A 24,966-nucleotide genomic window follows, 5' to 3' on the forward strand; every position below is an offset into this window, starting at 1 on the left:
GTAAACTAAATGTAAATGTACCTCCGTCTTAACGCCTTGGCACTGAAACCAATATTTTAGCATTTCTCTCTGTTCTGTTTGTTTCATCTTTATAATGGCTTATACACCAAGTTATATTTAGCAAATTCTGCTGGTTTAAATTTGACTTATTTACAGATTTACTTGTGACATCACAGCATTTTGGATGGGCACTTAAATCATTTGAAGACTGGTTCGCTGTAATGTCACATGGGCCCTGCTGGTTTAAACACACGTTTTAGTTTTTACTTTCAATGTCCCTTGTTGACAAATACGCACTTACTGTTATTGTTTGGCCGGTGACCACTTGGATCTTTCAGTATAAGACCAACAATCAAACACGTAGGGCCACCCTGCTGTACTGTTCACCTGAAAGTATTATATCGTTATAGAGAATATATTGAAGGCCACATTGTTTTCTAAAACATCAATATCTGAAACAATGTCGAAGGACCACTGCTCGTAATACAAACGAATATTGACAAAACAACAGTTTTCGGTAAGCCCAGCTGTTGAGGTCACGTGACACTGCTCAACTGTGATCACGTGAGCTCCGTTTTGCCTGATGCATTTACGGGCTAATACAGTAGCTGGTGCAATGTCATCGCCTCGCTAGCAGGCATCAGACTGGGGGCCAAAAAGCAACGGGCGGCGGACGTCCTTGGCTTCACAATTGCGGGCAGAGCGTCGACGCCGTCGGTGAAGGAAGAAACCCCGCAGGCATGCTTTGTTCTGCGGGTTAAGACACAAAAGGAGGAATTGTTTTCCCTTCGGTAGGAGTGACAGCAGCTCGGAAAGTGCTTTTTTGAGGTAATTTGACACATTTATGTCTTTAAGTTGCTCCGGCGGGGACATTTCTTGATTTATAGAGTGTAAAATGATATAACGTCGGTGAGTCGGCACGTTATATTTAAGTAAATATCCAGCTTTGTTTCTTTGGCTCCATCATTAGCATTCGTCAGAATCCTTCGGGATTGACAAACAAATCGATTGTCCAATCAGAAGGTCCAATAGATGTATTGGACCAATCAGAGAAGGGCAAGGCAGTTTACAGTTAATAAGCGAACGGTCCACGTCTGTAATAGCCTTATTGTTTGCTACACAAATACTCAGAGAAAAATGGTTGCCCTCAGTATTCAGCACATGATCTTCTAAATGTAATTACATGAATAACCTAAAAAGCCCTGATGTATCATGAAAAGGATGCAGCCAGTGTGATTCAGGCAGTTCCAGTATGACCAGTATTATTACATGTTTAACTCAGGAGCTGTGCCCTGAAATGGGACTCCAATTAGGGTGGAACAAGATTTTATTTATTTGTTTGTGGTTTTCTTTTTTCTAACTGAGCTAATTTCTTTGCTGACGTCCACTCCATTCATTGAATTTGACCACTTAGACCTGTTTTCCTACCCGTTTCATGTGATTTCCTGTCATGTGATTATCTTTTTTCATACTTTCATCACTTATTACTTGTTTTTTGTCCAGTGTCGAAACCCCCAAAAACATCATGCTTATTATGATACGGTCAATTACTCAATCTCACTTCTCTTTTTGTTTTCTGTAGTTATGTTAAAAAGAAACTGATCAGAAACTGTGGGTAGAAACAGTTTTGAAAACAAAACAAAGCTTCAAGAAATCATCATACACATTTCTTTATTGAGCTCCAACTCCAGACTCAAACTATCCCCCCTTTTCTTTCTTCAGCCGCAGTAGAAGGCCGACTGGACTGCGTACCGCTCAAAATGGCCATCGCACAACAATTTGGACTTCTGTTGTGGAAAAACTATCTTCAGCAGGTGAGTTGGAGGGAGGTGAACTTAATGCCTTTACGTGTTCTTCTTGGGTGCTGATATTGTTTGTAACTGTGACTTGGTCAGAATAGAGCCATGCATTCCACTATTTGCTAAGTTATAGGTTTATGCGACGTCATAAATACAGTAAGTCACATAACATTTTGTTTCAAATGCCTGATGATATATGCCAGCTACATGGAAACTGGTTGCCTTGACCCCAGCAGTATACAGAGTACCTGCACTGGTCCAGCTAGGTCAACATTTCCAAGCCTTTTATGGTGTTTTTTGAGGGGAAACCACAATGTGTACCCTTTATACAAATAAAAAGAATCACGCATTCATTATTGTCACAAAACTTAAAATGCAGTTGTATCCTCCTCCACACACTGAAAATGTGTAAACAGAAAAAATCATTGGAAGACCATATAAACAAATATCCACGACAATAACATAGAGCAAATTATATAAAAATAGCACTAAAGGAATACATTTAATTATATTTACAAGACAAATATAATGTTACGTATTATTTTATATTTATTACTTGCATACATATTTAGAGAAATATAAATTATCCTTTTTTAGTTATGTCTTTTGCTTTACTTTTAAAATTGTGACATAGATCATGGGACTATTATGTAACGATAGGTCCACGTGTCCATACTGACCTCTACTTTTTTGCTGAATGATTTCTTTTTTGTGTTTATCAAAAACAAAAGAAACAGAAACGGATGAACACACACAATTGAAGGAAAAATGAAAGGGGATGAACAGTAATCTACAAATAGTGGAGATACAATTTCACCTTTTCAACGTTGGTGAACCTATTTGGTTGGTTGCACCTGATCACAGCTCACAACATCCAAGAATGACTTGACGTTAGCAGTTCATTTGAGGTTTGACCTATAATGTTATTGTCGTCAAATCCAGTCTTCCGTTTTCAGAAGAGAAGAGTGTATTTTTTACTCTTAGCAGTGCCAGTGTGCTCTGAATGGCAGCGTGCATAGTTGTGAACATTATTACCAGTCGATGGTTGCACAATGCTGCAACTCCCCAGAAATGTAATTGTCTATCTGCTGCATCACGTGCATGTTGGGAGGTTGTTGCTCCATCAGCTTTATCCACTCCCTGCCGCTCCAGTTGTGGTCGTGGAGAGACTACAAGCCCATTAGCAGCCGGCAGGAAAATAATCCTGTGCGTCTTGGTGTTTAGTGTCCATCTTGACTGCAGAACATATACAAATGCTTAAATGTACCAACAAATATAACAAATTACTTACTCAAGCAAAATGTGGACACAGTATTTCAGGCCTGTAAATGCTTTTTTGGCAAAGACCTTTTATTTCTGAGGCATGTAGTTTGTCCTTACTTACCAGAGAAGTTGCCGTCATGTTGACACATTTCTAGCTCAGCTACAGGGGTAGAGCAAACACTTGTGTTTGCTCTACCCCTGAACGTTATCACTGGGCGCCTTCTTTGTTCAACAATGGCATTCTGTCTAACAAGAGCAAGATGAACCTCCATTTGAACCGTATTGGAAGGCAAGCATATCGCTAAATCCTATATAAAACAAGATATATTTGCAATCTGTTGAAATAACTAACTAATGGCAATGGCAACTTGTATTTAATGAAGCAGTCCCAGGAGTAGTCTGTGTTGGGAGTTCAATACTGATAGCAGAACAATATTCCCTTTTGATTCCTGACTTTGCTGAATGTGTAATAAATAAAATAGAGCATATATATCGAACAACCTCTTTTAATTGATCAGATATCAGGTAATATCTGACCAAATCACACTCACCAATCATTCAGCTCCAGGTTGAAGGCTGTTGACATTGTTATGAGGTAATGTATTCATGCATTAAACAACCTTTAGAAACAGGGAGCATGGATATTCTGGGCTCATATTTATTCCTCTAAGAAGTTATAGGTTGGATGAGTGCTGAAAGGAGACGGTTGATATTGGACTGTAATGTCCTCCTGACACTGTCCAAGTCATTTTGTACTCCAATCACTCAACAGCAGGAGGCCGTCACCTCACGCTTCATTGTGTAGTTTCATTTCTGAATAGTGTAAAAAGAATTGATTGATGCCCAGACCCCATACTGACTGAAAATGACATGTAGTAAGCAATTTTAAAGCATATTGAAAAATGAAAAATGAAAAATAGTTAATAATCTTAATACCTTTTCAATCTGTGCCTTATCTTTGATTATTAAGCTCTTTTTAAATAGTTTTCTTTCTTTCATGTTACTCCCTTATACCCTAAACTTCTCATTCACTCCTTTTATCTTCGACTAATTTTTGTCCTCTATTAAATAAATGGCCGACTAACTCTATTCTTGCTCTCCAGAAACGTCAAATCCTGGTAACTCTGGTGGAGATACTCCTGCCCCTGCTCTTCTCTGGCATCCTCATCGTGCTACGCCAAAAGGTTCCTTTTAAGGACTACCCGAATGCCACGGTCTATGAGAGCTATCCCGTTGACCAGCTTCCCAGTCTCCACCTGCAGCACCTGCAGCTGGCCTACGTGCCCGGTAACTCCAGCGCGGTGCGTCGGGTGGCACAGGGTGTGCAAGGCAGCCTGAACATTTCCTCAGGTGGGTATTGGTTGCAGGTTGAGCACAACAATGTCGGCTTATTTTAAACTTCAAGGGAAAATCTGTTCAGGGCATCCACTATAATGTAATAATGTCCAGCATATTAACTTAGCTTAGCATAAAGACTGGAAGCATGGAAACCGCTAGCTTCCTCCAAAGGGAAGTAAATCAGTTTAATAGCTCAACTGAAGCTCACCATCAAACACGTTTTATCTTGTTTCTTTAATCAGGTCAAAATTGTAAAAAAATACAGTTTTGTTGTCTGAAAAGGGTTCTGTGGAGAACTCCTAGTTAGTTCTAGTCTGTTTTTTTTCTTCGCCAAGTCCACAGGAAGCTAGCTGTAGTCTTATATTTACAGGAGTATGCAAGTGACCTATTACTCTGCTAATGTTTGGCATAAAAGCAAATAAGTACATTTCCCAAAATGTAAAACTATTCCTTTTCATATGGCCATTCGCCGAATATAGCGCTTCATAAAACATGTTTAAACTTCAGTGAGCACATTTGATCCCAAATCTTTAATCATTTGCCAACCTGTGTTAAATATTACTGAAAGGACTTTGGGATTCTGCTGCAGCAATGCCCAATGTTTACATCCCTAATTGAGCTGGTAGTACCACTGGTACAACTAGTGAAACGAATACCACAGCCGTGACAACAATGAGTCAGTCGGTCTAGAGGTGGGAATACGTGTTTCTCTAGAAACCGCCCTCATGAGAGCAACAGGCCGCACCCTTCTCTTGTGTCAGGCTGTGTCACTGGGAGTTTAGATGGGGAAAGGCAGGAAGCTCGCACACTGTAATATTGTACCCTCGTCTCTCATTGTCTTTTGAATTCACACACTCACACCTCTGCGTGACCAGCAGTTCAGATAACCTTGCAGAAGGTCTGACTGACGGCAGTAGTGTGAGGCTGAAGGCAGAGACGTAGCATCAGGTACACGGATATGTGTTTGTACCTGCAGGGCGAATGGTGCTCAGCTGTGTGAGGAGATCCCAGCTCCGCCGATCATGAATAATTTAGCAGGTCTCCGAGTTCAGAGGGATAAGTCGAGCGGGATGATCAAGGTTGAATTTGAGCATGTGATCCACACAGAAGACCACCAAGATGTGACCTCGACGAATGCTCTGACAACTCGTCTCTCTCAGAGAAAAGGCCCTGCAATATTTCAAATGTCACAGTTTCACACGCATTACAAAAGGATTGTTGAACTGGAACCGCGAGGGAGTTCTTGTGGTGAAGATGTTCGGTTTTGAAAAGCCTTGTTATACGGCAGACATGATGTATTGGGAAATAGTGAATTGGGAAATTAGAGTTCCTATATTTAACATTCTGAATACCTTCACGAGTGCTCGATAAGGGGGATAGAAAAATGATATTTGAGAAATCCAGTTGGGTTGTCTTGATAATATTGTCCAAAGAACTCAGTATGCTGACGGCATCTCGACCAACTTCCTGTCTGTCCGTGCGAGCAGCGGGCAGCGAGGTCTCTCAGCGAGAGGAGCATGAAAACGGACGTACGTGAGATGAATCCTGCGCCACTAATGCAATACTGTTTGTCTATTTGTGTGTGTGTGTGTGTGTGTGTTTCTTTATCCAGTGTTTAGATTTGAGACAGAGGAGAAGTTTGAGGACTACGTGAGAAACAACTCCAGCTCAGGAAGGATACTGGCTGCCGTGGTCTTTGAGCACCCGTTCACCCACGATGATGAACCTCTGCCCCTAAAGGTCAGAGGCAGTACACACACGCCGTCACGCACGCTGACAAACACACACCGGCACACACACATCGACATGCAGTACACACATGTTGTCACGCACACTGTCACGCGCGCTGACACGCAACGCAACACACACAGCGTCACACACTGGGATCACACACACACTGTCACACGCTGTCACACACTGTCACACACGCTGTCACACACGCTGTCACACACGCTGTCACACACGCTGTCACACTGTCACACACGCTGTCACACACGCTGTCACACACGCTGTCACACACACGCTGTCACACACACGCTGTCACACACACGCTGTCACACACACGCTGTCACACACGCTGTCACACACACTGTCACACACACGCTGTCACACACGCTGTCACACACGCTGTCACACACTGTCACACACACTGTCACACACTGTCACACACACTGTCACACACACTGTCACACACACTGTCACACACGCTGTCACACACGCTGTCACACACGCTGTCACACACGCTGTCACACACGCTGTCACACACACGCTGTCACACACGCTGTCACACACTGTCACACACACTGTCACACACACTGTCACACACACTGTCACACACGCTGTCACACACTGTCACACACTGTCACACACACGCTGTCACACACACTGTCACACACACTGTCACACACACTGTCACACACACTGTCACACACGCTGTCACACACTGTCACACACACACTGTCACACACACGCTGTCACACACGCTGTCACACACGCACACTGTCACACACTGTCACACACACTGTCACACACACGCTGTCACACACGCTGTCACACACTGTCACACACACGCTGTCACACACGCTGTCACACACTGTCACACACACTGTCACACACACTGTCACACACACGCTGTCACACACTGTCACACACGCTGTCACACACGCTGTCACACACGCTGTCACACACACGCTGTCACACACACGCTGTCACACACACGCTGTCACACACACGCTGTCACACACACGCTGTCACACACGCTGTCACACACTGTCACACACACACTGTCACACACGCTGTCACACACACGCTGTCACACACACGCTGTCACACACGCTGTCACACACTGTCACACACGCTGTCACACACGCTGTCACACACACTGTCACACACACGCTGTCACACACTGTCACACACGCTGTCACACACGCTGTCACACACGCTGTCACACACGCTGTCACACACGCTGTCACACACGCTGTCACACACACGCTGTCACACACGCTGTCACACTCACACACGCTGTCACACACACGCTGTCACACACGCTGTCACACACACTGTCACACACACACTGTCACACACACGCTGTCACACACTGTCACACACACTGTCACACACGCTGTCACACACTGTCACACACACTGTCACACACACTGTCACACACGCTGTCACACACGCTGTCACACACGCTGTCACACACACTGTCACACACACTGTCACACACACGCTGTCACACACGCTGTCACACACACGCTGTCACACACGCTGTCACACACACTGTCACACACACTGTCACACACACGCTGTCACACACACTGTCACACACACTGTCACACACACGCTGTCACACACGCTGTCACACACACGCTGTCACACACACGCTGTAGCAGCTTGTCTCTCCCACCTGTGCATTGTGTTGTTGTCTGGTAATTGTTTCAGGGAAACAACAAAGTGGTAAATATTGCTTTTTTATACATAATACGTCTATATATATGTATATATATATGTATATTATAATAAAGTACTTGGAGAAATGTACACAATGACTGAACTGATCTCGGTAGAAGGAAGATTGAATGATTTCCACAATGTGTTCCCAGTTTGACTGGTTCAGGCACTTTGTTCTGCTCCCTATGTTTGTTTTGGGCAGCTGGTCATCTAAACACATCGGAGTCTGAGACAGACACGCTCATGTTTTGGTCAGGTTTATTAAAAAGTGTAAGGTAACGTGATTATAACCAGAGTGCTGTCTGCGTTGATTCAATGAGAAGTAGTAAGGTAGCAGGAACAACATGACAGTGGACATCTCATATGGGAACATCTTTATCTGAGGAGAGAGCAAGAGAGAGAGAGGGTTAACAAACTTCCAAGTTTTCGGTGAATCATCTACCCATATGTATTACTTTATTGTCCTGCTAGAAACTTCTTCCTGCATAAAGCAGGTTGAACAGACTCTGAACCTTGAGATGGATAACTCTGAGTTGTTTGGTTCCAGAACAGCTCATCAGAGTTTGACTGAGTTTGTTTACCCTGAGTTAGGCTTACGTGTGGTGAATGAAAAAAGCCATCATCAATGGAGCTCCGACTCCACGATTAACCATGGCAACAAGTAATCAGCAGCAAGGGCTCCTTTTTAATCCAGTGGACGTAGAGCTAAAAACATAAAATATATGCATGTAAAATATATTTGGATACATTCTGAGTCAGAGAGGGTAACAGTGTCAATATGTTAACTCATTACATTTGATGATTTTTGTGTATTCATTAATCATTAACTAAACTAAGAAGTGGTGTATTAGGCTCTTGCCTACATTAAATTTAAATCTTTTAACTTTATTTATAGCTTTTAATGACGAGGGAAGAAAAAACAGGAGCCGACTTTAAAAAAAAAAAAATTTCAACAGAAATGATAGGAGGCCCAAAATAGTTGCGCACACATGGACAATGTATTTAGTATACCAACGCATCCTGGATTATACTACTCTGTCATTCACTTCAGTGTGTCTGCTTATTTATTGCTGTTATTATTGAGCTGATTCATTCTGTCAATAAATCGGTCAAAATGATGTACTGGCCAAGTTGATAAAGAGAGCCCCTCCTTCCTTTTGCACTCTCACTTACAGGTGAGCTACCACCTGCGTTTCAGCTTCACCCCACGCTGCGCCCCCAGCACCGAGAAGGTGGAGCTGAACCCGAACAGTGACCTCGACTGGCACACGCTCAGCCTCTTTCCCCTCTTTCTGCTGCCAGGACCGAGGGAGCAGTATGACAAGGAGGGGGGCACGCCTGGTGAGAACACGCCCTCTGTGTATTTCACCCACCTGCTTTAGTTTCTCTTTCTCTTTTTCTCCCTCTCCCTCTTTCTCCCCAAGCCCAAACCCAAATCCTGTTTGCTTTGATGCTACTAAACCTTCGCCAAAAAAAGATCGAATTATTCCTCAAAGAAATTTACATTTCTTCGGGGAGGCACCCATAAGTAGCATTAGGCCTTTAAGCAGCCACAACATTATGTCAAACAGGTTTTATATTTCTGCTCAGACAGAGTATGACTGATGAAAAGCACTTATTGTCCAACATCTCTGGAGCCCGCCGCTCAGACTGTTTCCATGGCAACCGTGTCTCGTTTTGCCGTTATTACGATGCATTGTTCCCTCGTCTCATTTGTGGGGCGTTCGTGAGGTGTCGAGCACCAAATATACGCAACTATCTCCTCATTTGCCTCTCAGGATGTCGCCTTGTGAGGTGCACACGAGGCGATGATGATACATTGGGCGTGACATGTTCTGCTGTGGCTCTCACCCTTTTCACAATATGGTTTTAAAGTCGAGAGTCGAAAGAGGCTCCAAAGGATGAAGTCATCCTCTCAGCATACTGGAGCTGACAAGCTTTTAGAGTCGCATAAATACGGATTTCCACATGCACAATAATTCACTTTTGTTCCTCGCGGCCTCTTTCCCATTTTCATTTTAACCTTTAGAGGGAAGTTAGAAGTTAGAAGGCGTCTTTGAAAGTGGGGTTGTGCCATTAGTAATTATTTATAAAAACAGCAACATACTTTCTCTAGCGTTTATGTTTCTGCTTTCTAAGGTTATTTTCGAGAGGGTTTCCTGGCCGTACAGCATGCAGTGGACCGAGCCATCATGCAATCGTACACCAACAAGTCTGCTGCCGGTCTGCTGCCTCACATCAGTGTGGTCCTGTCGCGGTTTCCTTACCCCGCCTTTATTTATGACGTCTTCATCCTGGCCATTCAGAACCAACTGCCTCTGCTGCTGGTGCTCAGCTTCACCTACACCTCTCTCAACATAGTAAGATCTGTGGTGCAGGAGAAGGAGAGGAAGCTCAAGGTGTGTTTACGTGCTTCTACAGGGGAGGTCTTTTCTGGGTGTTGAAAGTGGTCGTACAACTGTTCCGTTATTTCAACATTTTTCTTTTCATTCATTTCAGGAGTACATGAGGATGATGGGTCTCAGCAACTGGCTCCACTGGAGCGCCTGGTTCCTCCTGTTCTTCCTCTTCCTCTCCATCTCAATCATGTTTGTCACTCTGCTCCTTTGTATCCATGTGAGTCTGCGGTCCAAAACGTTGTTACATTCCAGCATGTATTACCGTCCTCACGTATTTAAACAGTTTCTGACAGAAGTCAAAGGTAAAACAAAATCATTATCTACAGTAGTATTTTTTTTCTGTGGAAAAACATACCTGCAGCATTGTATTTATTTAGAGTACACATATGCCGCTTAGCTGCATCTCTCATACAGTATTGAAAGTAAGAGGCTATACATATATGTGTCCCATCACGTCAAAGCCGGGCCCTGAACTATCTGTTTTCTCTGTTTTTCTTTCAGGTCAATCCTTATGGAGCAGTGCTGTCCTACAGTGACCCCTCGCTGGTCTTTGTCTTCCTGCTCGTCTTCACTGTGGCCACCATCAACTTCAGCTTCATGATCAGTGCCTTCTTCTCTCGAGGTGTGTGTGTGTGTTTCTTTATCTGAATTAATTAATAAGTATGTTACTCTTTGACTGTCGGTCTCTTGCCTCTTTGTGTACTGTATGTGTCGTCAGATGCTGTTAGGAGCAGCAATAAAAGTCATATATCTGCTATAAAAACATTTTCAAACTCAGCAAAAATGCTTTGTTCAAAAGCAGGACGTTCATCGTTTAAAGTCGTTCTGAGGTCTGTCTGTCTTTAACCACTTAAGAAAACTATTTAAATCCCGTCTCTCCTTTCTCGTATTTCTCTACTCTTTTATTCAGACCAGCGTCTGAATGAAAGAGGAGAGCATAGCAGCTCGGGTTGCACAGCCTCATTTCTACGCCTTTTGTAGAGAAGTTGTACAGAAGCTTATTTTAACAAGAGAAACATTGTAGGCACTAGTTTGGCTCAGTGTATAGCAAAACACTTAGGCGAGTTGGATGATGGTGATGTGGAGGGTCTGTCTGAGTGAAACCGGATGTTTTTCATGTTCTTATTTTTTGTACTTGTTTTACGAATGATGTATGATTTGCAATAACTGGGGACACTGAGTGCCACAGACTACGTTCACTTAGCTGAATTACAATAAGTACGTCAAGTTTGAAAACCACAGGAAGAAAAGCTGCTGCAATTTATTTCTTTTTTTTAACGACAATCATAAGAATCATTAACTTAATTACAATTGGTCATGATTAGGCCAGACATTATTACCCAAACTGTGGTATTTGACAGCCTGACTTAAGTCATTAAAATTGCGTCAATTAGGGCTAAATTTACAGATGCATGACGTACTGCACCATCATGTTGTTGTCCCTCGGACTCTGTGCATCCATACAAACATGACAACGCGCATGGATTGTTGCATAATAAACTAGAATGGGCACTCGGTAGAGCGCATACCTTCGCATATCACAAGATTGGGCATTGAATTATGAACATTTTGGCATTAGTTGCATGCCAATTGGACACAAATGTATCGTGCTATGGTAAAAAAAAAGATGTTGACCTTTCCATGACCTTGACCTTTGACCCGATTGATCCCAAAATCTAATCAAATGGCCCCCGGATAATAACCAATCATCCCACCAAATTTCATGCGATTCAAGAAGATTTTGACCTGTTCATGACCTTTGACCTTGAACTTTGACCCGATCGATCCCAAAATCTAATCAACTGGTCCCCGGATAATAACCAATCATCCCACCAAATTTCATGCGATTCGGTTCAATACTTTTTGAGTTTTGCGAATAACAAGCATATAAATACATAAATACACGGCGATCAAAACATAACCTTCCGCATTTTCAATGCGAAGGTAATGAACCCCAACCAGGTTTAAGGGGTTCTCCATATACATAAGAATGTGTAGATAGAATAGGAAAGAGGCAGTGAAAAAATAGGTCAAACTAACAGACCCTTTTGAGCAAAAACAGATTTTGTTTCCTCCCTTGGCTGTCTTTGTGTCAACATCTGAATGGGCACTTCTCCCCACCCCCTGATGTACTTTTTACGAGAACATAATGGCACTTAGTCAATGTGTGTTCCACGCCGGCTCAAGATGTCACCAGTGCTCTTTTGAGAAGTCGTGTTATGCTCAGACATGGAAGCAACAGCAGCCCTGAAAGCCTTTTATTCGCCTCGACCACAGTGCTGTACTTTCAATCCCCGTTTGTCCACCATCTCTCATTTGTCCTCCGTAATGCTTCATCTGAAAAGCACACTGTGCGTGTGTGTGTGCATGTGTGTGTGTGTGTGTGTGGGTGTGTGAGAGCTCGTCAACAACAATGTACCTCTGTTACTATGACAACAGAGCGTGGTGAGAGCTGTTTAATTCACTATTTGAAGGTACATTGTTGTTGTCGTTCAGCATCTCTCTCTCTCTTTTGTCTTTAGCCAATGTGGCGGCAGCGGCGGGCGGCTTCATCTATTTCCTGAGCTACCTGCCTTATTTGTTCCTGTGGCCACGCTACGACCTGCTGACTCACGCCCAGAAGGTGTCCGCCTGCCTCATCTCCAATGTGGCCATGGCCATGGGAGCTCAGCTCATTGGAATGTTTGAAGGCAAAGGTGAGACTTGGAAGTGAATCTCTCAGTTCCTTTCTGTTAAAAGAGCATTTAAACAAACGTCCATCTCATCCCTCGCCCCTCTGTAGGGACGGGAATCCAGTGGTCAAACTTGTTTGACTCTGTGACGGTGGATGATGACTTCTCCATGGCCCAGGTGTTGTGCATGCTGCTGTTTGACTCTGTTCTCTACGGGCTGGTGGCCTGGTACGTGGAGGCCGTGTTTCCTGGAGAGTACGGAGTGCCTCTACCCTCCTACTTCTTCGTACTGGTATGTTTCATGTGTTTTCAGGTTTCTGTTATGATTTGCAGTAACACATTCTGTCAAAGTTCAGCAGATTGACTTCAGTGACCCTTGTAACATTTGCAATCAAATGTTAAATATGTGTTTTCCTAATCTGAATCCAAATAAACTAATTCACTGCACAAGCATTTTGTATGAATATATGCGCAACTATTCACAGTGTGGTGGGGTTCATATGAGTTATGGCTAATAATGATACAGAGAGTAGTTTTGTTCCAGAGGAGACAGACACATAAATACATACTTGCTCATTAACCTCAATAAGAAATATGACATTTAATACTTCTATTGCAGAACAAAAAGGAATTGGCCAGTGAGATATGTTGAAACTCACAAACAAGCTACCAGGAATTGAAACCCGGTGCGATGTAGCTTTTACATTGTGGTTTACAGTGAAAGACGTGTTATCATCATGTCTACAAATACTGCAAGTGTGTTGGGTTCAAGGTCAAGGTCACCTGTAAGGGCAAAATATTAAAGAAATTGTTGCACTTGGTGAAAGTGGCTCTGACAAAGTGACGGGGGAGAGAAGGATTGAAAAGTTGAGGTCACAGCATATCGGCCAGGGGAAGTCTTTGGGTTCAGCTGGCTAGAATAACAGGAAGCGTCTGAGTCTGTCCAGCCAACACAAATACAGATTATGATTTTAACAACTATGGACCATCAAGAAATGGCGTGCTGTTACACAAAATGAACTCATGCTAACCCATAATGAGGAATTCAAGAGACTGCGAGCAGGGTGTGGATTAGACGTTGACGCACTTTTGTGTGTGTGTGTGTGTGTGTCCGTCTTTAGGAAGTGTATTTATTAGAGGGCGGTTTGGTCAGGAAACAATCTCCTCAAATGGAAAGTGCACATGAACAATGTTCATGCCGGTCCAATCATCTTCTCTTGTGTTTTTATGAATGATCTTGTTCTGCTCCCTGTGTTGCATCCTGTAATTATTTTTGCTTCAGTGAAAAATCAAGAGTCACACATACAGTGTGTGCAATTTATGATGCAATGTTTGACTTTCCTTCTATAAAATATCTGAGCAAATTAATATTGGAATTGCAAAAGCATTATTTTATTCAGCTTCCAGTTTCAACCCACTCCACTTACTAACTATCTCCCCCCCCACATTCTCTCAATCCCCACCTCTGCCTCATGTCCATCAGCCTTCATACTGGTGCAGCAGCCCCCGTATGGCGTTGGTGAATGAGAAGGAGGAAGAGGAGAATGCAGAAAAGGCTCTGAAAGGGGAGTTTATAGAGGAGGAGCCAGCTGGACTAATCTCCGGGATCAAGATCAAACACCTCGCTAAGGTGAGCAGCAGAACGGACACCCAGAGGGTCAACATGTCCCCTCGCTGTAAAAGCATGCAGATGGTGCAAGTTTCCAGAACAACATGCAGAGAGTCGTTAAAATGTTCGACCTTTACTAGTGAGATAAGCAACAAGGTCACTCGGCCGCCGTACTTCTTTTGCTTGGGTGATGCATCTGTATGTTTTGGGTTTATCCCCACGACAGGAATTCAAAGTGGGCAACAAGACACGGCAAGCTGTGCGGGATCTCACAGTGAACATGTTCGAGGGACAGATCACGGTGCTGCTGGGACACAACGGTGCCGGAAAGACCACCACACTGTCCATGCTGACAGGTGACCAGCTGAAATGCACTAATGGACACACGCACAATCAAACATAAATATAAATGCCTCGTAAACAATCTGAACTTAAGTGTCTGTGTGTGTGTCTGTGTGTGTGTGTGTGTGTGTGTGTGTGTGTCTGTCTGCAGGGCTGTTTCCTCCCACCAGTGGCAGAGCCTACATCAACGGTTACGACATCTGTCAGGACATGGCTCTGATCCGCCGCAGTCTGGGCCTCTGTCCCCAGCACGACGTACTGTTCGATAACCTCACTGTCCGAGAGCACCTGCTCTTCTACGCTCAGGTGCTCACTCAATCCTGCACTGCGAGACAAAAACACGCACACATTCTTCAGCGGAGTTGTTGTTCTTGTCAAGTGCTAATTGGTTAAATGTTCTGCTTGTTCAGTTTTGAAAGAGATGATTTTTAAATCGGAAGTGAAAGTTCACGTTGTTTTAATATCGACAGTCATTTTATCTTTTGCACCTGTACAATTTAATGCCATAAATACTACCTAAATACTACCTTCACAAAGTTTAGAATGGGTTGATTTCAGCTATATGTTTATTACCTTCGCATTGAAAATGCGGAAGGTTATGTTTTGATCGCCGTGTATTTATTTATTTATTTGTATGCGTGTTATTCGCATAACTAAAAAAGTATTAAACCGAATCGCATGAAATTTGTGGGATGATTGGTTATTATCCGGGGACCATTTGATCGGATTTTGGGATCGATCGGGTCAAAGGTCAAGGTCATGAAAAGGTCAAAATCTTCTTTTTACCATAGCACAGTCAATTTTTATCCAATTGGCATGCAACTAATGCCAAAATGTTCATAATTCAATGCTCAATCTTGTGATATGCGAAGGTATGCGCTGTACCGAGTGCCCGTTCTAGTTTTGTGTGTGTTTATCTGCTCGATATTCAGCTGAAAGGCTTTCCCAAAGACAAGATTCCAGATGAGGTGGACCGGATCATCCGCGTCTTGAACCTTGAGGACAAGCGGCTGGCTCGCTCCAAGACCCTCTCTGGTGGCATGAAGAGAAAACTCTCGATTGGCATTGCCCTCATTGGAGACTCCAAGGTGAAGAATTGCATGAGCATTACTCACTCTCATCCCTTTTGTCCCATCCTTCCTCCACATCAACCACGTCTCATCTCCTCATCTCTCACTTGATGCTCCTCCAGGTGGTGATGTTGGACGAGCCCACATCAGGTATGGACCCGTCGGCTCGGCGTGCCACCTGGGACCTCCTGCAAGGGGAGAAGCGCGGTCGCACCATCCTGCTCACCACACATTTTATGGACGAGGCTGACCTGCTCGGCGACCGCATCACCATCATGGCAGGAGGAGAGCTGCAGTGCATCGGGTCACCACTCTTCCTCAAGAACAAATATGGTCAGTGAACAGTGGCGTGGAAGGGGCTGCAGTAATAATGCCTAATATGTTCTTGCTTTATATTTCAGACCTGGACATTCGGGAGAATTGGAACTCCAGCAATACAACACCATCATTGTAACAATTAACGATACAGGCCTCCTTTCTTCTGCTCACCAGGTGCTGGCTACCACATGGTGATCGTAAAGGATGCTCTATGTAACGTGTCCGAGATCACCCGCATTGTCCACATGTATGTTCCCAATGCCACCATGGAGAGCAGTGCGGGGGCTGAGCTCTCGTACATCCTGCCCAAAGAAAGCACCAACCGGTGAGCCAGTCGCGTCTCTGTTCTTTTTCAAAATAACACAGTGGAAAGTGTGAAGTGGCCTGAAGGGTAGAATGAGCCAAAATCACACCCGCTGAACATAGTGCCTAAGTGACGACTTCTGTGAAAGGGTCCGACCTGCACTAACTCTGGGTATATGATTATAATAACTACAGTTCTATTTCATCCTGCCAGAGGCGGTGCTTAGCACTGGATATCTTCCGTCTTGCGCACACGCAGGTCGAGTATTAATAACCACAAAGTCACCTGTGACCTCGGATGACCCCCCCCCCCCCCCCCGCCGGGTATAAATTCTGGTGTTATCCCGAGATCAGTCCAGTGAAGAGGGTCCTCGAAGAAAGCTCCCCTCTCACTATGACTGTTTCTGGCCTGTTTCCACCATAGCACAGTGCTCTCGCCCAGGCTTACTTACAGGATGCTAATAATTACAGCTACCGTACTCACTTCCTCTCACTAGAGGGGTTGTTTTCTAAACTGTTTCCACAGAGTCAGGTTTCCAGAGTGCTCTCACTTAGGCTAACTGCTGGGACATCAGTAATCACTGCTGCCAGTCTAGTGGGGAGAGTGTCTTTACTTCCTCTCACGAAGACGGGCTGTTTTCTAAACTTTCTCCACAGTGTTGTGTATATGTACAGTACATGTATCCCACTGTGTGTGTAATGTGTGTGCTCGCTCTGTGTCTCCGCTCAGGTTTGAGCTGCTGTTTGCTGAGCTGGAGATGAACAGAGAGGAGCTCGGCATCGCCAGCTACGGAGCTTCAGTAACCACGATGGAGGAGGTTTTCCTCAGGTGGGAGAAATATGACATTCTCATTCTGTCGGATCTGACTCGAGGACTAACTCTCCTACTGCGAGGCACATTTTCAATGAAGGAGCGATGAGATATATATTAATAAGAAATGAAATTCCATATACTACAAACTATAAACACCCATACCCATAGTTCTGCAATCAAACATCTATTTTGGTATTTATGGAGCTTAACCCTTGTGTTGCCTTCGGGTCAATTTGACCCGATTCAATGTTTAATGTCGGTGTTCTTTCGGGAGTCAACAAACAAACATAAAGTACCTCACACTTAAACTTGGAAAACAATATTAATTCTAATAATTTTCTGGAGATTTTAATAGCTGGAGTCATATTGACCTCAAGGGTAAAATATGTTAGTAAATATAAAGGTAACAGGAGGGTTAAACATTGAATCAGGTCATATTGACCCGAAGGCGACAGGAGGGTGTAATATTTAATCGGGTCAAATTGACCCGAAGGCAACACAAGGGTTAAACAATGAGCCACACTTTCATTTAAAAAGAAACTATTTTCCCTTTTTGTCAGCAAACCAGAGACATGGCTGATGTGTTCGTCCCTTCTGCCTCCCTGTAGACTTGACTCGTGTATCTGTGGCAACGAGCAGGAGAACGCTCTCTCTGCAGACCGCCGACTGCGCATGCTTTTTCAACCGGCGTGCGGAGTGGAGCGGATGCCATTTTAATTGGCGCTGCCAAGAATGTTTGTCTCGCATGCCTCGTTAGCTACAAGTCACACAGAGAGGCCGTCGGTGTGTTCTGGCCTTAAAGCCTGCACACCAAACATCAAACATGACACCAACATGACAAGAAAAGCTGCCGTTTGAACATTTGGTCATTTAGCTTCCTTCTGCCGTTTGGTATTTTGCAGCCAGTTAAAACTTCACATCAATTAGAGAGTAACACTGCTAGTATCAACTTTTTAAAATTATTATGAGCACTCTTTAAAAAAACGAATCTCAAATTAAATAATGAATAATGATCTTTTATAATCTTAAACATCTGATGACCAAACGTGTCAAATTAGATTTTAGTTTTATCATTGTGACATCGAAATATTACTTTAGTTCGTTCTATTCCATCTCACAGGAAACGGACTTGTAGGAAGCTGTATATGAGTTCATAAATGCAAACAACATCTGGGGAGATGAGGGGGTGAGAAATGGCTTTATTCGCAAGAAGAACTGCGTTTCTTCATATTACTGAGCTGCTTAACCCTCCTGTTACCTTTAGGGTCAATTTGACCCCATTCAATGTTTAACGTCGGTGTTCTTTGGGGTCAATTTGACCGCAGGCTGTTTTTCACTGTGTCAAACATATAAGAAATATCAACTTTTTTATATATTTAAAGGGCTATTTAGGTAGTCAACAAACAAACATAAAGTACCTCACACTTAAACTTGGAAAACAATATTAATTCTAATAATTTTCTCGAGGTTTTAATTGCTGGGGTCAAATTGACCCCAAGGGTAGAATATGTCAGTAAATATAAAGGTAACAGGAGGGTTAAACATTGAATGGGGTCAAATTGACCCTAAGGTAACAGGAGGGTTAAAGGAAAGACAAATAGATAGAGTGGATGGATTGAACAACTTCACACAAAAGAGCTGCTGTAGATCTAGTTGTTTAAAAAATTTTTTTTTACATCCTGGAATTCATAATTTAAGATTACAAAACCTAGTATCCTATATCCTGTACTTATACACGGTATGTACTTGCCATCCATCCAATATTGAAGGCACCTTTTGTTCCTGTTTTTCTTATTTTCAGTAAGTTGATGGACAAGCACTTGTTGATTTGTGTGTTCAGGGTGGGAAAGCTGGTGGATTCCAGTTTGGACATCCAGGCAATCCAGCTGCCAGCCCTGCAGTACCAACACGAGAGACGCTCCAATGACTGGACCACCGACGACGCCAGCAGCATCAGCGGCATGACCGACGTCACAGACTTCACAGACAGCGGCACGCTCATTTCAGAGGACTGCTCCAACATCAAGCTGAACACCGGGGTGAGATGGGAGCAACCCGACGGTTGCTTTTCATGTTTTCTGCATATCATTCACATGCTCACGTTTCACTTCCTCGTTCCTCTCCCCTCAGGCCAGACTACACATGCAGCAGTTCTATGCCATGTTCCTGAAGAGGGCGCTGTATAGCTGGAGGAACTGGAAGGTGATGGTGGCGCAGTTCCTCATCCCTATACTCTTCACCGTTTTGGCCTTATTTGTGGCCCGCTCCTTTCCCAATCACCAGGACGCTCCTCAACTGAGGCTGGCGCTCCGACGCTATGGTTCCACCAGGGTGCCCGTGGGTCTGTCGGCTGGGGCGGGTCCCCTGGCTGCTGCCCTGGCCGGTACATACAGTTCACAGCTCCCTGCTCAGCTTGGCGAGCACATCAACGTCACGGGTAAGCGTCGCGAAAAGACGAGGGGATCGGCTTCACTGATAAGCTGAGTATTTACTGACCGTACCCTCCTTTTCCCCCCCCATCAGATTTCATTGATTACATCCTGACCCAGGCAGAGGAGGAAGGCGGCAGCTTTAACGAGCGCTGTGTGGTAGGAGCTGATTTCCGTGGCATCGGCAGCAAACGTGTACAGGCAATAGCCTACTTCAACAACGAGGGCTACCACACACCTGCCACAGCCCTCATGATGGTGGACAATGCTCTGTTCAAACACCTAGCCGGGCCCAATGCTTCCATCCAGACGGGGAATTACCCAATGCCACGCAACCTGTCTGAGGCCGCCCACAGCCAGCTCATGGAGTGAGTGGAGGGAGGGATCAGCGCTCATGGACATGAATGTCCGTCGATTGTGTTGCATTGAATTCTGGTGTAACTGATCACCACTTCTCTGAATCCTGTCTGTCAGAGGTCACAGTGTAGATTAAAACATTTTCAGGGGAAAAGAAAATAACAAAAAAAGGGATTTTTAATATTTGTCCATATTTCGTACTATTTCTTTGCCTTTCCTTTGCAACATTTCCCTTAAATGTATCACGCCATTAAACCCTTTTTACCTCCCCCTCCTTTTTTCTTTCATCTCTCTTTCTTTTCCTCCATCTGCAGAGGAAAGACGGGTTTCATCATCGCTATAAACATAATGTACGGTATGGCCTCCCTGTCCAGCACATTTGCCCTTCTGCTCGTAACCGAGTCCTCGATCAAGTCCAAGCATGTGCAGAAGGTCAGCGGCGTCTACCTGTCAAACTTCTGGTTTTCTGCGCTCCTGTGGGACCTGGTCAACTTCCTGCTGCCATGCCTCCTCATGCTGGTCAGTGTGACATCTGATGACTTGTTGTATTAAAGCTCCTGACACTGACCAGCCAGTGTGAAGTAGTGATTGTACAGTCTGCATGAATATAGGTGTACAGTCTCTTGTCTTGACTTGTTTCCTGCTCTTAGGTGTTGTTTCAGGCATTCGGCGTCAAGGCTTTTGTAGACGACAACCACCTGGTCGATGTGTTGCTATTGCTGCTGCTGTATGGCTGGGCTGTTGTGCCTCTTATGTACCTACTGAGCTTCCTCTTCTCCAATGCCGCTTCTGCCTACACACGCCTTACCATCTTCAACATGATCTCTGGCACGGCCACCTTTCTGGCTGTCACCATCATGGCCATCCCAGGTGAGGGGAGACAGGTGATCTTGTTTTATGCTCGGGCCAATATGTTAATGTGCTAGTGTTAAGGATTTTAAACGTGTTTGGCTCAATACATCTTGGCGCAAAGGGAAAAAGCACCTGTCCAGCTGTGTTCCTTAATTGAATACAATGATGTAGTATTTGTGGTGGCAATCCAATGAAGGGTCATTTTCTAGCAACTCATACTGGTTGATCGAGATGCCTGTGTGGAGACGAGTGGGCGTTATTAATGATAGGGAGGCTATTGGCTGTTCAAAGCCCCCGCAGGTCAACGTGACTCCGTAGGTCAACGTGACTCCGTAGGTCAACGTGACTCCGTAGGTCAACGTGACTCCGTAGGTCAACGTGACTGCAGGTCAACGTGACTGCAGGTCAACGTGACTCTGCAGGTCAACGTGACTCTGCAGGTCAACGTGACTCTGCAGGTCAACGTGACTCTGCAGGTCAACGTGACTCCGTAGGTCAACGTGACTCTGCAGGTCAATGTGACTCCGTAGGTCAACGTGACTGCAGGTCAACATGACTCTGCAGGTCAACGTGACTCCGTAGGTCAACGTGACTCTGCAGGTCAATGTGACTGCAGGTCAACGTGACTCTGCAGGTCAATGTGACTCTGCAGGTCAATGTGACTCTGCAGGTCAACGTGAATCTGCAGGTCAACGTGACTCCGTAGGTCAACGTGACTCTGCAGGTCAACGTGACTCTGCAGGTCAATGTGACTCTGCAGGTCAACGTGACTCTGCAGGTCAATGTGACTCTGCAGGTCAATGTGACTCTGCAGGTCAACGTGACTCTGCAGGTCAATGTGACTCTGCAGGTCAACGTGACTCTGCAGGTCAATGTGACTCTGCAGGTCAACGTGACTCTGCAGGTCAATGTGACTCTGCAGGTCAATGTGACTCTGCAGGTCAATGTGACTCTGCAGGTCAACGTGACTCTGCAGGTCAACGTGACTCTGCAGGTCAACGTGACTCCGCAGGTCAACGTGATTCCGCAGGTCAACATGACTCTGCAGGTCAACGTGACTCCGTAGGTCAACGTGGCTCTGCAGGTCAACTTGGGCCTAAACAGCGATGACCAGTACTGAATATGAGTTGTTGACAATACAATCAAGAGAAAGATGGGAAGGAAATGTATCCAAGAAAGTAGAACAAACATGTTTCATTCTCATTCTTGTTTTCTTCTCCAGAGTTGGAACTGCAGCACATGTCGCAATTGCTGGATAAGGTATTCCTGATCTTTCCAAACTATTGCCTGGGCATGTCCTTCAGCCAGTTCTACCAGAACTACGAGTTCCTCTCCTTTTGCTCCTCCAGTCCATTAGCCGCAGGGGTGTGCAATGTGTATAGTAAGTACGGCCTGAATGCAGCTTGAGAGAATGAAGGAGTCTTTGTTTTGTTTCCAGAGAGGCGGAGCAGTGTGTTTAGTTGTCAAAGAATGCAGTTTCCTACCTGATTTTACCATTTCATATGTATTCTATGATATTGAAGATCATTATAATGATGAGTCACAATGTGGGTGTCAGTATGACTCATGATGGCGGTTTATTTTTGTCGTGACCGATTGTATTAAAATAATGAAGTATCCGATAGATAGATAATTTCTTTCAACAAAGAACAAATTAAAACTAAAATGTAAATTAAATTAAACACAAATGAAATGTTCCGATTTTTTGTGGAAACCCTGTATATTTCTGCTCTTAAAAGTGACTTGACATAACTCTGTATTCTTCTGGTCCTAGACATCACGTACCAGACCAACTACTTCTCGATGTCGGAGCCTGGTGTGGGCCGTTTCCTGGTGGCCTTGTCCCTGCAGGGCATCGTCTACATCGTTCTGCTGTTCGTCATCGAGCTGCAGTGTGTCCACACTCTCCGGCGCCTCCTCACCTCCTTGGGGAAAAGACGCAAGCAGGTAGATTGATTGTGGGAGCAGCTGTCGGTGTTTTTGTTTGGAAACCGTTCAGTTTCATCAGAAATTCCACGTTAACCACAGCTTGCACTGCGCAGCAGGTCTCTCTTTGAGAATATATTTACACTTTGAAAATAATTCCTTGAAGGGAATTCGCTGAAGATTAGTCTAGTGTTTGGTGAACGGTCGGTGATCATGCAGATTTTAATCCATGCACAGGGAATAGATGACGCTTCATGAAAAGGAAACTTGAACTCTGAAGTTTTTAACTGAAATAACAGTTAGAAACCTGCTATTACTTTGGTTTATATTCGTGGTTGTTGGCTACATTGGTCAGACCCATAATTATCTTCCCTCTAAGTGTCCCTACGAACTGATTTATTATATCAAATGATTTTGAGAAATATGTTATAGTCTTTTCAAAATGGATACATTTCATACATCACTCCTTATGTAACGACACCAGAGCCGGAGCCACACAGACCAAACAAAAGCAATTTGAAGATGTCGTCTTTGGCTTCAGCAAATTGAAACTGTCCTTTTTCATTCTTGAAATTTATCGAGAAAATAACTGGCAGATAAATCGATAATAAACGGTCATATTTAGTTGCAGGCCTAAATACCTTTCTATGAAGAGAGTTAAAGGTTGAAGTTCCAGTTTCTGCAGGCTCTTTCTCTCATGACATTTAACTGCTTGTCTAATTGTGTTCTATGTATTATAGCAATATAATACTATTACATATTGCTATGTATTATAGTTAATTGTTTTGAAAAGACATGTTTATACTATGGCTGCCAGAGGACCTCCGACATCCTCTGGAGTCTCTTTTTATCGTGACATGGTTGTTGATGTCTTTACATGTGTGTCAGTTACCTCTAATGGAGGATGCAGCCCTGCTGCCGGAGGACAGGGATGTGGCTGAAGAGAGGAAGAGGGTCCTGGAGTGCCAGCCAATAATCGAGTCGATGGTCGGCAGCCCTCTCGTACTGCAGGAGCTCAGCAAGGTATGTAGAGTCTTTTCCTTATTTGAATGAGACCGACTGCCTCGGTGTTGAAAGAAGTGTGTGACTCCCGAGGCGTTTGTCTCGGTGGGATATGACGAGGTGTTACAGACCGCTGTCATCTCTCCTTCTCAGGTGTACAGCAGCGGTGGGAATATTCTGGCTGTGGACAGGCTGTCTCTGGCGGTAGGGAAGGGGGAGTGCTTCGGCCTCCTGGGCTTCAATGGAGCCGGCAAGACCACCACCTTTAAGATGCTGACATGTGATGAGAGCGTTACCTCCGGGGACGCCTACATTGATGGATACAGCATCTTGAGGGACATCAAAAAGGTAAGATGAAACAAAACAATGGATACCACATTGCTCTCAAAAGGCCAGATTTAAAAAGAGAACATTTATCTTTTGACCGCAGGTGCAGCAGCGCATTGGTTACTGCCCACAGTTCGACGCCCTGTTGGACCACATGACGGGAAGAGAAACTCTGAGCATGTATGCCAGACTGCGAGGAATACCAGAGAAGTATGTGTCTGGCTGTGTGGAGAATGTCCTGAGGTCGCTGCTGCTGGAGCCTCATGCCGAGAAACTGGTCCGCAGCTACAGGTAGGGAGACCGTTCTGAGCCTTCCCTTGTTCCGTTTCGTGCCCCGAGATGTGCATCTTCGCCTGAATATTGCTGTATGTGTATGTAAATAACATGTCATCACTGATATCGGCAGTGGCGGTAATAAGCGGAAGCTGAGTGCAGCCATTGCTCTGATTGGCGGGCCTCCGGTCATCTTCCTGGATGAGCCTTCGACCGGGATGGACCCGGTGGCCAGGAGACTTCTGTGGGACGCCGTTACGCGCACACGAGAGTCTGGAAAGGCCATAATCATCACTTCTCATAGGTGAGCTTTATCTTTTTATCAGATATTAGCATTGGTACATTTACTAGATTTTTAGGTGGTGGTCTTTTACGTGAATATTTAAATGTTCTGCTGTTTTATACTTCTACTTTACTCCACTC

General features: G+C 44.4%; 1 protein-coding gene across 1 annotated transcript in view; it reads left to right on the forward strand.

Annotated features, from left to right (window-relative positions):
• Positions 1-624: 624 nt before the first annotated feature.
• The window catches only part of abca3b (ATP-binding cassette, sub-family A (ABC1), member 3b), a 28,194-nt gene continuing 3,852 nt past the window's right edge, over positions 625-24,966 (forward strand). The window contains exons 1-28 of the mRNA XM_056406820.1: positions 625-828; positions 1,723-1,814; positions 4,166-4,412; positions 6,013-6,140; positions 9,026-9,191; positions 9,990-10,249; positions 10,350-10,466; positions 10,751-10,871; positions 12,772-12,945; positions 13,032-13,213; positions 14,405-14,551; positions 14,757-14,886; positions 15,024-15,178; positions 15,805-15,960; positions 16,065-16,275; positions 16,435-16,585; positions 17,294-17,392; positions 19,218-19,416; positions 19,508-19,814; positions 19,901-20,174; positions 20,478-20,682; positions 20,814-21,033; positions 22,238-22,396; positions 22,790-22,962; positions 23,830-23,964; positions 24,097-24,291; positions 24,374-24,561; positions 24,677-24,847. Coding sequence (XP_056262795.1) covers positions 1,761-1,814; positions 4,166-4,412; positions 6,013-6,140; positions 9,026-9,191; positions 9,990-10,249; positions 10,350-10,466; positions 10,751-10,871; positions 12,772-12,945; positions 13,032-13,213; positions 14,405-14,551; positions 14,757-14,886; positions 15,024-15,178; positions 15,805-15,960; positions 16,065-16,275; positions 16,435-16,585; positions 17,294-17,392; positions 19,218-19,416; positions 19,508-19,814; positions 19,901-20,174; positions 20,478-20,682; positions 20,814-21,033; positions 22,238-22,396; positions 22,790-22,962; positions 23,830-23,964; positions 24,097-24,291; positions 24,374-24,561; positions 24,677-24,847 — 4,724 coding nt within the window. The 5' untranslated portion in view covers positions 625-828; positions 1,723-1,760. The remainder of the gene's footprint in view (positions 829-1,722; positions 1,815-4,165; positions 4,413-6,012; positions 6,141-9,025; positions 9,192-9,989; positions 10,250-10,349; positions 10,467-10,750; positions 10,872-12,771; positions 12,946-13,031; positions 13,214-14,404; positions 14,552-14,756; positions 14,887-15,023; positions 15,179-15,804; positions 15,961-16,064; positions 16,276-16,434; positions 16,586-17,293; positions 17,393-19,217; positions 19,417-19,507; positions 19,815-19,900; positions 20,175-20,477; positions 20,683-20,813; positions 21,034-22,237; positions 22,397-22,789; positions 22,963-23,829; positions 23,965-24,096; positions 24,292-24,373; positions 24,562-24,676; positions 24,848-24,966) is intronic.

Source organism: Pseudoliparis swirei, chromosome 23 (assembly GCF_029220125.1).
Source record: "Pseudoliparis swirei isolate HS2019 ecotype Mariana Trench chromosome 23, NWPU_hadal_v1, whole genome shotgun sequence".
Lineage (NCBI taxonomy): Eukaryota > Metazoa > Chordata > Actinopteri > Perciformes > Liparidae > Pseudoliparis > Pseudoliparis swirei.